Consider the following 15,164-nt stretch of genomic DNA (forward strand, 5'->3'; position numbering starts at 1 on the left):
TCCGCGCTGCGGGACGCATGGGCGGGTCTAAGGGCACGTCCCCTGTCGCGTTGACAGATCCACCAGGTGGGATTCAGCTATGGATTGCTTTCCGCGGCTTTCATCCCGCAAGTCGGAGGAAAACAATCTGTGGCTTCACAACCATCTTACCCTGCTCTACGCTATTGCATATCTGTTCTAACCCTTTTGTGCAGACTATTCCGACAAATTAGCCACTCAAGGCTCTCGAATCGCCTCGGTGGCTCCGTCACCCAGCTGCCGTGCCTTTGAGAAAGCGGATTGGCCCATCGTCCCGTGCATACTATCTATCCACATGATGGTCTGCAAAGTGAAACGAGCCTCATGCCACGATAACTTTGGATATGCTAGTGTGAACCAGATTGACCGCAAACATGGCTCGTCAGGTTCAAAGACGGATATAGAGCCCACGATGAGCATCCAGAACAGCAGTTGCTCGTGCACCGGCGTCCGTATGATGAAGTTCTGACATGCCATGCGGAATCTAGCCGCAAGGTATGCGTACGGGAACTTTCCGCCCGGGATCTGTAGTGTCGTTGAAAGAAATGCGAGCATGCCTAGACGAAGACACTCATCTGAGGCATCTTCAAGGCCACCTTGAAGGTGTACGAGGCGTGCCTGGACTGACTCCAGGCAGTCTTGAAATATCAGGCCGTCTAGCCGCGAGTTGTTTGCCAAGCGGTTGTTGACTAAGCATACCAGGTGTCTGAGGTCCCTAAAGACTACGGCAAGTCTTGCATCGGCGAACACTTCAATCAGACCTACGCCGCCGCTATTTGTGCGAGTTTCGAGAGTTTCGAAGTATGGACTCCACGATACAGGGCCTGTGAAGAAGGACGGAATACCTCCGCTCCCAAGGGCCCACGTGAGAGCAAGCCTGGCCAGTGTCAGAGATTCGCCCTCTAGTGCCCTTACGGTTCGTTATAGACTCACCGATCAAGCTTGAAATGCAACTTGGGAAACCTATGAAGGTATTCAAGTCCCCCACGTAAACGAACGATCTGTTGCAGCCCTGACAAGTGTACAGCAGCAGAGTCAAAGTCTTCCCACAAACTCGCGATCATTGCCAGTGTCAGGATGACATGAAAGATGGCCTCGTTCTCGTGCGAGTTCTTCTGGGACAGGGAGTGGTTGAGCAGAGAGATGGTGCGTCGGAGGTGGAATTGCGTAAGCTTTCCCGAAGGCGCGTACTTTGTACGGTCTTGAATCGCCGAGGAGCAGAACAAGATGCTGTGGAGAAAGATCTGATCCTGTAAAATCCAAGAAAAGGATAACGCTTCCGAATTCGGGGAGCGGGGCAGATTGACAACGTGTTCGACGGGGTAGAAGGTCTCCTTGAGGGTGGCAGAGGCAAATACTGAAGATAATGAGTTCTGGATCCCTTTCGACTCGTTTGGGTTGGCTTACATCTAAAGAGAACCTCTTGGGAAGGCCTCTCCAAGTCATCTGCGAAACGGACCAGGGATATGTCGGTGGGAGGTAGAGAAGGCGTCGGAACTTCCACGGCGATCAGGTCGTCCTCTGAGCTGTCTTCCGTGGTTGGGGGTTGTCGATATCTCCTAGCTCTCCTCGTTCTTGAAGGGTTATCTGTTGGAGGCCGAGACGAGTTGGACGGGATGGACCGGGAGCCTCGTTCATGTTCGACTGTTTGCGATAATTCAGTAGTTTTCAAAGACCTCCGCGCGGCTTGCAGAGATCTCCGAGACCCTTCTTGTCGGTTCTTTCCCTGCATGCATCGACTGCGAATGACTGGTCGGTCGGCGGATCTAGTCTTGCCGGAGTCGCCGACAACGACAAATGCGAACTGATTGGACATGGTAGTTGCGCCGAAAGAATTAGGAAAAATTGAACGAAGGCGCGGAGCACTACCATTGCCCAGCCTCAGGTTGTTCGGGATATGCAAAGGAAGGATTTCATGACGACGACGATACTGGGGACTTTCAGCAGGTCTTATGGGATCGGCGGCATTGTCCCGGACATAGGACTCCACAGCTCCGACCACATTGTATTCCTCTTTGGGTAAGCGTACCGCTGTAAGCCGTGGGCCGGAGGCAGCACCGACTAACACCCGACGCTGACCTGCTATTATGCATAGCTTGACACGAGACTGGGCGTGATGGTGATGGAAGCATTACCCAGTCTGTCTTACAGACCGGCGTCAAACTTGACGCGCATTTTTCTGTGTGATTCCCACATGCATTTGCCCCTACCTGACGAACTAATCGATTACTCCAGCTCGTAGTTATTTGTTTGGGGTTTTGTTTTACCTCTTGGGTCCTCTGATAATCAAGGTTACCTCAAGTCGTCTCTAACATGACATTTCGGCCAAATATTGTGTGGGACGCACCTGGATGGCAGATATGACCAGATATAAGAGACAGACTTTTCTGCACTTTTACCATTCGTCTCAGTTCGGGACGTTCAAACCGCCACACTCATCTCTTCCTGTTTCGAACAGAAAATCTAACATGAAGCTCCGTCCCAGGATAGCACCGGCGTCGACGAACAATACTTCTGGATCATCGCGACGACAGCCAAAAGGATCACGAAAAAGGCAACGATGCCCCAGAAAAGCAAGTCTGCAAACACGAGGGATGCGTCACGTCGCAGACTACGAATAGACCCCAGTCGCCGCGGGCTGAGATCTCAAAAGAACCAGTTCCGGCTGATGATACTGAGGAGATGACTGCCAGTCATGCCGGATCACTCCAGAAGCTATCCACAGTCTGTGTTCAATGGCGAGAGTTCTTTGAGAAAATCATGTGCACCAACGTAAAACTCAAGTCATTTTCCGAGATACGTTGGTTTGACCGAATGGTGACTGGAAGGCGAAAAAGTCCTCTACAATTGATTTGGCTTCATGTAGAGTTGTGGACATACAGTTGCATTATTTGTCGAACGGAAGAGAGCGCCGCAGAAGCGGCAGCGAACAGCAGAACCTTCAGCACGCGTCTTTCACAGCTTCTCGACATTCTCTCAACGCGGGATATCAAACAGAATCTTACGCTTGAGCTGAGTGCCGCATCCCCAAGTGATACGAGTCACTGCTTTGGACGGTTGATTGCCGGACAATTTTCATGGACAGACCCTAGTTTTCACAAGGCTTACTTCACCCAAGAGCGGAAATATGTTGGTTCTCAGCGGCGAAGACTTGGAAACCTGCTCGATTTCGACGTCGGCAACCGAGCCACAATCCCGGGAATTCGAGTGATAAAGAAGTTCGTGATCAGCCGCAGATTTTAGAGAAGCCTGTCATCAGGCGCTCTAATGAATGTATTCCGGTGTCTTCCCAACCTCGAAGAGATAGTTTATGAGCCATCACGCGGTGTTGATATCGCAGACGACATCGTCCGGATCTCGGCAATCAAAACATTGTTTAGAATGCTGCCGCGAACGGTGAAAAAGCTTCAACTCTGGGAGGAGAAGAATTTCAACCGATACACGTTCTTCGGAAAACGAGACACAGAATCTCTCGCGCTTGTGGTGGCCCAACACGCGCGTTCTCTCGTGGCTTTTGACGCATCAAACGTGTTCAAAGCACACAAATTTTTCCGAATAGCGTCCTCGTACGGGCCGTAGTCAAGGATGAAGTCTATAACGTTGAGGTCCAAATCCCCTGAACAACCAGAAACAATGTTTTGTAGTGCAGCTGCAACAGCCATGCACATGTCTAACCTCCAAATTATGGAAATATGGGCAGGCACTCGAGGGTGGGGGTATTTGTTTCGTTCTGAAGTGCTAAGCGGGATAGCCGAGATCTTATTCGAGGCTCAATTCCTCTTTGAATTCAGTCCTAAAACATGTCGTGTGTGGCGAAGTGTGGCAGAACAACGCGGATTGAAATTTGAGGAAAGAACTCCGGTTCTCGATAAAACGGAGTTATGCACACAAGAATCTGTGATGAGTCGGTTGTGTAGCTGTACAATATTTCTGTAATACTACATTGAGAAGCCCATTATTAGGGCACACGTACGTTGCCCATTGTTCCCGCGGGGTTATATTGGTCAGTGATGATGAGCATGTGTATGATAGATGTAAGCGAAAAGATGAGACTTTCAATGAAGTCTAACGGGTATTGAACAGAATGTAGAACAAGAAAAAGAGATGCAGACGCAGGAGTCGCGCCCTCAAGAGGTGACCTGGCGGCTCCCCTTCCTGTTATGTACATACAAGACACCAGCTAGATGCTGTCCTCACGGCCGTGCGTGCGCCCATGCCCTTGAATCCCCCAGCCTTGCCCTGTCCAGAATTTTCCCATGGTATGTTGTTTGCCCCTCTTCCGAATCGTACATAAAAAGGACCATTAAAAGTGCTCAGCATCGTGGGTGCAGAGCTAAAGAACATGCAGAGTCGCCGTTGAGCCTGACGAGGGTCTTTCCGAAGTCGTAATTGTCCGATGTTGTTCGCACCATCCTATGCTTGATCAGATAGGAGCGGGATCTTCGACCATCTCTGCATCCTCGGTGTTGGCAACGATCCCGTCGGGACCCTCGCCCTCAAACACCTCACCTCCCTCGTATGTCTTTCTCTTCCAGCCGCAGGGCTCTGAAGGGTCCTTGATCCACTCCATGGTCGGGAAGTAGTGCTCGTTCTTCTTCATGGTGATAACCCACGGCACGCTGTCAAAAGTGACGGCCTTCAAGCGGAAATCTGCTGCTGTGTTAGTCTTGACTTTAGGTAGATACTGGGAGGACACTCACAGGTGTTGTCTGGAATCTTCTGGACGGTTGCAAGGAAAGATTCCATATTAGGCGTAGACTTTCCGTTGACGTGGGTGATGAAGTTGGTGGGCGCTAGGCCGTACTGGTACGAGGGCGAACCTCGAGTGCGAGCCGAGACGTAGACCTCGCTGTGCAACTTGCTGATCTGTTGTCTGACGGCATGGTGAGGGCGGTGCAGGATTGCTCCGCAGAAAGAAATAGCATGATCAGTCTCAACGTCATCCGCAGCCACGGTGTGAGCCTTGATGTGAAGCTCTTGGCAGTCACGGACAATGACAGCGTCCAAGACCTCGTGAGAATACATGATGTCGAGCTCGGAAACCTTGGTGATGACCTTGCCGTTGAGAGTGAGCAAAATGTCACCTTCCAACAGGGCACCAGACTGCTGGTCACGCTCAAAAGTTCGCTTGCTAACCATGAACAGTTGGTGGTGTGTCTTGTTGGCTTCGGTGACCTTTGTCATCCATTCATCAGAGACGCCCATAACTCTGGCCTGGGCCATGCCAATGGCCCTGAACTCAACCGACAACATTCTCAGCTTCGGGACGAGACCCTGTTGAATCTGGGAAACAACAGAGAGCAAAGTGGGGGTGGCCAGTCCAAGGTGGTACTCTTCGTCGCGGTTAGAGCACGGCGAGCGCTCGCCCAGGTAAGTGAGCCAAAGGGCTTGAACGGTTCCGTCGTCCGCGACGAGGACACCGCTACCACATTGGTTGCTCAAGCTGGTGTCAACAGTAATGGCATCAACGTTGACGGCACGGTATCTGGGCGCGCCAGAGTTGGCCGGGATCGCCACAGCGGTGACTTCCGTGACAGTCGTTGAGGCGTGGACAATCTTGCCGATTCTGTTGTATCCCATGAAGTTGGTCGAAGCTCCCTGGGAAATGTTCTCGGTGCTCAACTTAGCACTCTGAACAGGGGCGTCGACCAGCTTCGGGTCATACTGAACGATGGCGTAGTTTTGGAGTGGGTGCAAGAAAACCACCTTGCCCTCGACAATAATAGAGTCAGCGATGGTGATGGTCACGTCGCAAAGATCGTAAGGCACAATGGCTCTGGAGATGACGACGAGACCCTTCTCAGCGTCGATAACCAGACCCATGCCCCATTTTCTGTTCTTGGGGAAACCGTCGAGCTTGACAGGCATGGTGCAGTTGACATGCACGAAGCTTCGCACCAGGTCAGCAATGGCAGGGTGCTTCACATTCTCGAGCTGAATGAAGGACGCTGAGCGGGCGACTGGCGGAACGGGAGGAAGGGGGTCGGCGAGGTCAGTGAAGTCCCACAGACCTGTCTCGTCGTTTCTGACCGCCATCTTCATCTTGGCTGACCAATGCCTATCGACATAGATGACTGTCGTGTTGAGAGTGTGCAGATCACGCAGATGCTTGTATGTGACAACAACTCTGGACTTGTCTGGGATGGTCTTCATGACTTCGATGAAGCTCTCCAAGTCAGGGGTCTTTTTATGGTCCACACTCTGAATCAACCAGCCGTTGTCAGCGCTGTCAAACCTGAAAGATCCGGTGGCTTCGCAAACGAAGACTCCTTGGCAAGCAACACCGTAGAGACGAGCTTGTTGGTAGGACAAGCTGTGGAAGCTGGCGCCGGCAACGGAAACAAATCGATCAGGAGTGATCTTGTGCAGGTCGCCGACGTCAATATCAACCTCAATATCCTCTCCACCTCGCTGGATTTGTAGGCGAATAGATTTGCCAACGTTGGAGTCGAGAAGATCGTCCAAACGAATGAACTGCGTGACCATCTCTCCGTTCACCTTGATGAGGATGTCGCCCTCCTCGATCTTACTGTCGGATTGTCCCTTTGGAAGCACAATTTCTGCAACAAGCATGTTGTTCTCCTTGGGGAAGGCCTTGCGAGCAGCAGCCTCCCATTCGGCGGTAAGACCGAGACGTCTGCACTCGTCAAAGGGCTTGAGAAGGAACTGACATTGGATGTCACCTCTCGTGACGGGCTTGCCTTGCTGGACACACTGCAGGGCTCTTAATGGGCGGTCCAGGGGCAGGAAGTAATCTGTTGAAGCGCCATCGGAACGTCCACCAGCTTGCAGCGCAACGGCAAAACCATCGATGTTGACCACCGGACTGCCGGAACTGCCACCACTCGCGGCGGCGTTGGCCTGGTAGTAGCACGTGTTGAAATCGCTGTAGCCATCGCCGTACTCGGGCGCGTTGCGATCCAACCGACTGATGAATCCAGACAAGATACTGAGCTTCTCTCCAGCATCGTTACCAACGACTCTGATCTCGACACCCACTAAAAATACGTCAGTGCCTCCACTTTAAAAATGCGTCGCCCATCAGGGTGTCTGCCTACCCTTTGCAAGATCCGGTCGCAACTGCAGCGCGTTCAATTTCATATACTTGACGGCCTTGGGATCGAATCGCAGGATACCGAAATCGTGGACGGGGTCGCGGTAGACTGGGTACGCATCGACTTCTTCGTGGTTGTCGAAAACGACGTATCCCCAAAAGGGACCGGATCCGACGACGTGTCGATTTGTCAGGATGTATCTGTTGGGCCATAGAATCAGCAAACCGCCTCGATCTATCTTGGGTGGTGTCATGACGTAGTATTACCCCTTCTGTGCGTCCACCACGAATCCAGTCGCCTCGCTGGTCAACGCCGGGTCTGTGTCGAAAGAACAGGTCTGGCAGAAGCGAATAGAGACGACGTTGCTCACGACGTTCTCAATGGTCTTCTGCCATGCCTCGGGCTCTTGGGAGATGGGGAATATGCTTCCCATCATGGCGCTGTCTTCCATGCCAGAGTCCTCTTCAACGAAAGCCGAGTGTTCAAGCTCGATCTCGGGAGTGTTGTCGCCAGCAGAAAGCTTGCCATTGACGGCGCGATGCTGCTTGTGCGGTCGCAGGCCCTCGGGGCTCGTGGGCGCCTTGCGCTTGGAGCGCGGAGACGCGTTGGTGCCGTTCATTTCTGGGATGGGGGAGGTAGGTGTTGATGGATTGGAGGGTTGGCTTTGCAGCGCGGTCGACGGAGGGTCAGGTACGACGGCGCCGGCAGCGGACGAGTTGGTAGAGAAGGGAAGGTGGAACTGGCCAAGGACGGTTCGTCGCGTTGTCTTATAGCAGATGTCTCTGGAAGAAAGGGCCAGAGTAGTGCGGGAGCAGCCGTGTTTGGCGAGCGGGAGCTGGTGGTGCTGGCGTCTGAGCAGCTGGTTGAATGCGAGGGTAGAGGAGGTTGTCCAAGGTGTGACCGGGATGGTTGCGGTGGTTGTGGATGCAAGATTCAAGGAAGTCACAGTCCCTCTGCGGACGAAGACGGAGCGCATCCAGTGTTGAGAAGGATGGCGGCGGCAGGCAAGCCTTTCACAGGCTGCTGGCAAGTTCCTGTTCCCGTTGGAGGGGGAAGACCTTCAGCGAGCGACTGGAAGCGTTTGGAAATCGAACTCCTGGCTCGGCAGGGAGACGGTCTCAATTCACTGCGGCTCAATCTTTGATGCAATTTGATACCCCCTTGAGCCAGAGACAATGAAACAAAGCAGGCGAACACAGTCTTGTCGGCCGTCGAAAAATTTCGGGATGCGAGAAAACGGGAAAGCAAACAGGATGTGGCCACCACCCAAATCCAGATCACCAGGCTAGATGCATAAGAGCCCGCTTATATGGGTGCAGAGGGTGCATGTCCCGGGTGGGTTGTCTGCCCCCTGCCCCGGCTGCTGATGTAATGTGACACTAGCGACCCTCCCCACGCCCTGTAGCCTTCGCTAAGCAGGCCTGCCTCCGCGGCAACGTCCCGCCTAACAATCATGACAGAAGGACGTCGACTGGTGTGTGCCTGGCCGCAGCTAACATGGGACGGTGATGGATCATGCTCTCCAACTGCACACCATCAGGGGCAGCTATCCAGACTGGATGGATATGCAGGTCTCACATTCTGCTTGCACGAATGACCAGCTGGGGTACACCTTGATCTGGAGACCGCCTCGGCCCGTTTGATTCGTCAGACGCAAGTCCCCTCCACGGCTGGGCGACCACTCTCGCCTCCATCAACGCCCACCCCGGCGATCAACATTTTCACAGACACGAAGTCAGCAATCGTTTTGTGCGCTCATTCCTCTTCTGATTTTGTGGGCGCAACCTTTGACGAAGTGTGACTAAACTAAGCCTGTGTTCCATATCCGCAAGATAACGCTTCGCGCATCACGAAGCTCATTCAAAAAGGACCACGTAGACCAGTCATCACCAAAAGGTCCTTCCAACCCAAAGATCGCCTGCTGATAAGCTTCAGTGGCTTCCTACTTTCCGGTCATTCATAGGCACCCTATCCGGAAAGGACGATGTTCGTCTACTGCTCCTCCTCGACGTTCTCCTCGGCCTTGGCCTCGCCGCCCTCATTGTCGGCGTCATCCTCCACCATGGGGGTGCTCTTCTTGGGAGCGCGTCGCTTCTTGGCCGAACCCTCTGCTCGCCAAGTCAGCTTGCTTGAATTTGTGATTAAAAGTAAATGAAGACTTACCACCAGCGGTAGCAGCGCCACGCTTCTTAGGGGTCTTGACGGGGGTGTCGTCCTCGTCGCCCTCGTTAGCCTCATCGCCGCCCTCGCCATCGGCAGCACCGGCGGCCTTCTTAGGCGTCTTCTTTCGAGCTGTAGACTGTAAGCAATGGTACTTTCAAAGGACCGAGAAAATTTACCAGCACGGGGCTTGGCTGGAGTAGTGGCAGTGCCGTCGCCGCCAATGTTGAGGTCTCGGATCTGGGCCAGGACGGTGGTCCACTGGTGTTGCAAGGCCTTCTGCGTACGGCCAGGCATATTGACATTCTTCCAGTCGACACCTTTTCCCTCAGGGAGGACGCTAGCTAGGACGCGCAAGAGGAGCTGGCTCTGAAGACGACTATCAGTACTCGATCCAGAGATGAAGACGAAGACTGAGACGGAGGAATAGAGGCCCAACTTACTCTCTCAGCCTCAGTCCAGGCGCCAGCGCGAGCACCGGAACCCTCGCCACCGTCGGCAGTGGCAGTGTTGGCGTTCTTTGAGTCAGCCATGGTAGGTTGTAGTTGAATCCTGGATAGCTAGAGGTTTGGTGGGATAGATTGCGTGGGAAAGGTGAACCGTGATGGTGTTGCGAGGAGAAAAGTTTGGAGAGGACCCGAGAGGAAGGAAGGGATTTAAATACAAGAGGAGTAACAAAAGCAGCTTGCTTCAGCTTTCTAGAAGGAAGGAGGAAGGAGGCGGGTCTCATGATCCAAGGCTGCTCTCGCTGTGCAGGTTGTTGACTGGCATCGTGGTGACAAGAAGTTCACAAGGCGAGAAGGGCTTGAGACTGTAGCTTCCCCGAGAGAGAGAGAGAAAGAGGCAGGCATCTAGACAGACGGGAATACTTTGGGTGCCTTTAAGGCGAGGATTGAGTCGAAAGGGTAGAGGGCAACTGCCACTCGTTTCACGGTCAGTATACTCCTACACTCCTACACGCGAGCAATCTGCCAATCAAAGTTGAGACCTGCCTCTGCCAGGCAAGGGGCATGATACACGTAGGCTTCTTAGATCACAGAGACTGTCTCTAGCAATATTTGCGTAGGTGAGATGACTGGCTGTGTGACTTACATTCTTTGGAAGTGGTTCTGTAGCCTAACTCGAGATAATTGACCGCTTCACATCAAAGAGCACTTAGGCAAGGCAAGAGGGTGTTAAATAAAGGCAAGAAGCACCAAGACCGAACGGGAAACTTCCAGTTTCTAATGAGCAGGTTCAAGAAATAAATCACTGCCTTTGATTGAAATGTTGTCAGAAATGATAATGCACAAGACATGGGCATAGCCGAAATAGTCACGCCAAATCTGTCAAGTGATCACACTGTGTTTTGTTGAGAGGCCCAATGATTTGAGATGCAATAAACTGGCAGAGGGCATGATTAGCACATTTCTGTTAAGAAGTCCCAAAAGGTCTGTGCAAGCAAGACCCCAAGATCAGGACAACTTCGGCAACGAAGTATTGACTTTAGTGGCATTGGAGAAAAGAAAGCTGGAAATCAGTTAACCTGAATTGCGGAGTGCCAGCTTCATAGGACAGATAGGGCATGATGAAGAGATTCAAAATGGCGTGAACGCCGTCACTAGAGGTAGAAAGTCTCAAAAAAATTACTCGATGGCTCTAGCCTGTAGAAGCAACAGGTTCAACAAGATTTGCTGTGGTGCCAGACACACACATCGAACCAACAGCCGGAAACATGAAGTTCGCCGGGGCCTGACAATGACATGAAGCGCAAACGCAGGGCTGATTCTATGGCATTAATTTCTATGTGTCTCCTTCCTATCTGGCTGCCCGCGAGTACCAATCCTGCCTCCAACATCCTTCGAAGACGACCAAGTTTCTAATAAGTATTACACGACCCATTCCAAGCTAGCCTAGGCAGAGAACAACCAAGGGCCCGGCGTATCATCGCCATATTTGAGTTTCCAGGGTAGCGCAACCGTTCTCCATCAAATTGAGGAACCCAGGAACGAAGGCGAAGAATGGAGACTGCGAGATGTAAAGCAAATATGAAGTGTACACAGGCAACACACTCCCTGTCTATGTCGTAATGAATTGTCGCCGCACGTCGACGACCGAACGTATGTGCAATGCGGACTTTTCAGTCGCAAGAAGTGAGAGACAGGTCGAAGCGTGAATAATATCCTCCCAAATGCCGGGTATCGTTTCGTGTCGTTTCCCATCAGTCCAAGCTGTCGTCAAAGTCGAAAAAAAGCCCATCTGCTAGGCAGAGAACAAGAATACAATCCACTCCTCTCGAGACATGGCTTCTCCATGTCATTCTTCATTTCATCTTGCTCTTATATAGCATGAACTCTCGAATGCGTGCTTCGTGGTCCTCGCATGCCAAAGCCCATTTTCTCCGCACCTCCTTGTCCTGTTGCATCCAGTCGAGGTACTCCATCAGCTCGTCGTCGCCACGAGAGGCTATGAAGTCGTAGCCCTTGCGGGCTCGAAGATCGGCAATGTTTGTCTTGCGGGCGTTGAAATGCTCGATAACCTGAGCGTTGAAGATTTCCCATCTAAGAACATAGCTTTGAAAATCTTGGATGTACTTTTGCCAAGCACCGCCCGTTGGCTTTAGACCGACCGCGAATGTAGGAGGTGGGCGCGGTGCCACAGGGACCACCGGAAATTCAAGTGCCGGCTTCTTTTCCTTCTCAATAGGGATGCTGCTAGATGGCTGGCTTTCGAAGGGAAGGTTCATCTTGAGGTCACCCAAGGAACCAAGACCGGAAGCAGTTTGCGCAAACGGCGCCACGTTCTTGAGATCTGCAAAGCTGGCCCTAAACTCTTCACTGTCCTCTGAGCCTGCGGCGTTGGGGTTGAAGTCAGGCTTCCGCACTGTAGACTTGGGTGCGGTTTCCGTCACTCCATTGACGTTACCAGGCCTCCATTCCGGGCGAGATGGCTCAACTGGGATGTTCCTCGCGCCGTTGGACTGAGCAACATTTGGAGCGCCTCCGGCCTGTGGAGGATCAATATCCATGGCGTTCGGGCTCTTCGCGCCAACTGGCTCTGCAGTAGTCTTGCGGCCTCGCCAATCACCATCCTCATCACTGTCATATTCATCGTTCACCAAGCCGGCGCTACCAGCCGTGGGCTTCACCTTCGCCTTGCGGGAGTTGGATCGAGTGGTGCGTGTCGGGGACGTAGATACAGACGGTGCAAAGTTTTGGGCGCCAATCTGCTGGGTCCAGTCCTGAGCATCAAATTTACCTTCGGACGAGGGCGATCCTGTCGGCTGACCGGCAAAGTCCTTCTGGTGTCGCAAGGTCGGACGCTTAATCGGTGATCGACGACCTACACGGCTTCCAGACTGAGAACGGCCCTTGGCGTCATGAACAGGGCTTCCAGCACTGAATTGGTAGGCCTCAGATCCATCGTTGTTGACAAACCTGGTGTTAATATCGTCTGTGCTTCGCCGGCTGATTGAAGGTTGCTCGGGTTCGGTACGAGTGAAGGTATCATCGTCGATGGAGAAGTTGAAGCTAGTAGAGTCACTTCTGTCAGCTTGATGCACTGGACTGGGATTCTGTTTTGAAGTGGTGATCTGGCGCTTCTCGCGTCCAAGCGGGGTTAGTTCCGGAGCTTGTCTCTTAACCAGCCTACTCAGAAGCTCGCCCTGCTTGCGCTCAAATGGTGTAAGGGAGTGACTTCTCAAGCTGTCTCCACTAGGAGAAGATGACGCAGAGGACGACGTTTCGCTTTTCTGGCTCTGATGCTGTTTCGTCGGCTCCTCCCAAATCACGGGCGAAGGCTGCTTGCCGTATGTAAAGGTCGGCTTGACATATGAAGCGAAAGAAGAAGTTGAATAATGAGAAGTGCCGTACATTGAAGATGCCTGTTGCTTTCCTGCAGACTTGGTGTTTCCATGTTCTGGACTACATTAGCTGAGCTCCGTGAAATCAACAATCATAAGCTCACCATCAGTAGCCGTTGCTGGCTTGGGGTGGCCGCCATCTTGAGCAAAGCCAGGGTTCGCATTCGGCGGCGTGTATCTCGCGCTAGCTCTGGATCTGAAGGGGTCCTTGGGGGAGTTAGCTGCTGTAGCGGTCGCGGTGTTCGGTCGGTCGTCTTGTGGCGTCGAGGACGTTCGAGGGCTTGAAGGCTCAGTTCTGGCCTGGCGCGGAACACTCTGTGCACGTTGACGAGCGCTTCCGGGTGATAGGTTAGGCCCGAACGCTTCCTCGGGCTGCCGAGGGGTTTCACGAGTGCTCTTGGCTCGTCCGATGGGCACCCCATCGAACGGGTTTGTCTTCTCTCCTCCGTGCGAGGAGTAAGGTGTGCTCTGCCGACTGTCTGCGTAGCCCTCACGGAATTGGGCAAGAGGGTCTGGGACACCTTGTCTGCGGGCGTTGTCGGCGAAGATGTTGGAGTGACGGTTGGTCGTGGAGTAATTGGAGGCGTTGACCGGAGGTTCGTCACCAGGAACAGGCGAGTGAGGCACATAACCTCCCTTGCGTGCTCCAAATGCAGCCTCTGCTCGCTGCTTTTGGGAGGGTGTTCGTGGCACAGGTCGCTTAGGGGGCTCCGGGGGTTCGTTCTTGGGCTTTGGTTGAGACTGGCTCGCTTTGCCCCGCATGTTCTCGAAGGCATGCCAGGCATTCCGTTTCGCCTCTGGATCACTCTGCTGCTGGGCCTTGGCCGTGGGAGCTGCACCCGAGGCAAAATTGCGGTACCTATTCGCTCCCGACGACGGCGGATTACGAGCCGTGGAGGTAGCATTACGACGAGGCGGAGGCGGGAAGTTGGAGCCGGCGTTCTGCCATGGGTTGCCCCTCACTCCAGAAGCAGTCGGGTATCTCGATCGTGTTCTTCCAGCGTCGTACTTGGCTCTCGAGTCGGGATCGGTCAGGACCTCGTGGGCCGACTGAATCATCTGAAACTTGGAGTTCACTTCGGCCTCTCTACCCGGGTTTCGATCGGGGTGATACTTGAGAGCTAGCAGAAGTCAGTTTGCCGGACGAGGAGAAACGGACGGGGAAGACGTCGGCGTACCAAGTTTCCGGAACTGTTTCTTGATCTCGTTCACGTCGGAGTTCGCTGGAAGCTCCAGGTCCGCGTAATAGTCGCGGCTCATGTCAACTCCTCCCATCCTGGCGGTGGATAGAGGTTGTCAACTGCTAGCAAGGTATGAAGGCTGCCTGATTTTGCGCAAGATGCATCCCAAGGTCGGTCGTCGTGTATGGAAACGATGTGAACGTCGTGCTGAGGAGCGCGTTTTGTTGAAGTTTCCTAGCCGCCCAAGTTAGGATCCAGCTCGTTGGTTCGAGTGCTCGTGGCTGGCAAGCTATTGGCAGAGGGTGCGTTGGGGAAGGCGAAGTCGCAGGCGTGACGTTGCCGCTTGCAGGTGGCTTCGCCTCGTAGTGCGGAGTAGCGCAACTGCAAGTCTGCGTGGACGAGGTGAGGCGGTGCAACTGGTAAGGAGGCAACCTCGTTGAATGATTGTCAAGTGCGATCGCTGGTCGTGGAAGATGAGGGAAGGTGCAGACGAGTTGAGAACTGCGGTAGCGAGTGTGTCAGCAGTCATGTCACAAGACGAGCAGCTTGCAACGGAACGTTGGTGGTATGCGCGAGTGAGAGGTATCGTGCAAAGCGAATCAGACGTGTCAGACGAGGATAAGCAGCCGTGCAATAAGCGGGCGAGCAGTCTCCAAATGGACGCCACAACCGGGAAGGAGGGACAATCGACACCGCGAGTCTAGCAGTCTGTTATGTCTCGCAAAACTGCAGATAGCAACAAGGATTGGCGTCGATGCTAGATGACGGAGCCAGGCACCGCGGGGGAGCGAAGGTAGCGGTCCGACGATGTGCAGACAAGGGCATCCGACGGTAAACGAAGCGGGCAGCAGCCAGTCGGAGGCAAGGACGGCAGTAGACTAAGGCGCCGGCAGTGGTTGGCTCCTCGCC

At 53.4% G+C, this 15,164-nt stretch overlaps 4 protein-coding genes across 4 annotated transcripts; all 4 read right to left on the reverse strand.

Moving 5' to 3' along the window:
* Positions 1–216: 216 nt before the first annotated feature.
* GCG54_00001973 (uncharacterized protein) lies at positions 217–1,834 on the reverse strand (the record flags this gene model as incomplete). Its single annotated transcript, XM_045402074.1, has 3 exons — positions 217–895; positions 952–1,375; positions 1,426–1,834. The coding sequence occupies 3 exons, from the start codon at positions 1,832–1,834 to the stop codon at positions 217–219; spliced, it is 1,512 nt and encodes a 503-aa protein (XP_045270803.1).
* Positions 1,835–4,441: 2,607 nt separating this feature from the next.
* GCG54_00001974 (Pro-apoptotic serine protease) lies at positions 4,442–8,049 on the reverse strand (the record flags this gene model as incomplete). The annotated part of the gene is made up of 4 exons (XM_045402075.1): positions 4,442–4,668; positions 4,719–7,016; positions 7,077–7,273; positions 7,340–8,049. 4 exons carry the CDS (start codon positions 8,047–8,049, stop codon positions 4,442–4,444), a joined length of 3,432 nt encoding a protein of 1,143 aa, XP_045270804.1.
* Positions 8,050–9,065: 1,016 nt separating this feature from the next.
* On the reverse strand, positions 9,066–9,766 carry GCG54_00001975 (uncharacterized protein; the record flags this gene model as incomplete). The annotated part of the gene is made up of 4 exons (XM_045402076.1): positions 9,066–9,181; positions 9,237–9,365; positions 9,413–9,602; positions 9,677–9,766. The coding sequence occupies 4 exons, from the start codon at positions 9,764–9,766 to the stop codon at positions 9,066–9,068; spliced, it is 525 nt and encodes a 174-aa protein (XP_045270805.1).
* A 1,769-nt stretch (positions 9,767–11,535) lies between these two features.
* GCG54_00001976 (DnaJ-related protein rsp1) lies at positions 11,536–14,349 on the reverse strand (the record flags this gene model as incomplete). Its single annotated transcript, XM_045402077.1, has 3 exons — positions 11,536–13,130; positions 13,179–14,195; positions 14,253–14,349. The coding sequence occupies 3 exons, from the start codon at positions 14,347–14,349 to the stop codon at positions 11,536–11,538; spliced, it is 2,709 nt and encodes a 902-aa protein (XP_045270806.1).
* Between the last annotated feature and the right edge of the window lie 815 nt (positions 14,350–15,164).

The sequence above is a fragment of the Colletotrichum gloeosporioides genome, assembly GCF_011800055.1.
Source record: "Colletotrichum gloeosporioides strain Lc1 chromosome Unknown consensus_7, whole genome shotgun sequence".
Lineage (NCBI taxonomy): Eukaryota > Fungi > Ascomycota > Sordariomycetes > Glomerellales > Glomerellaceae > Colletotrichum > Colletotrichum gloeosporioides.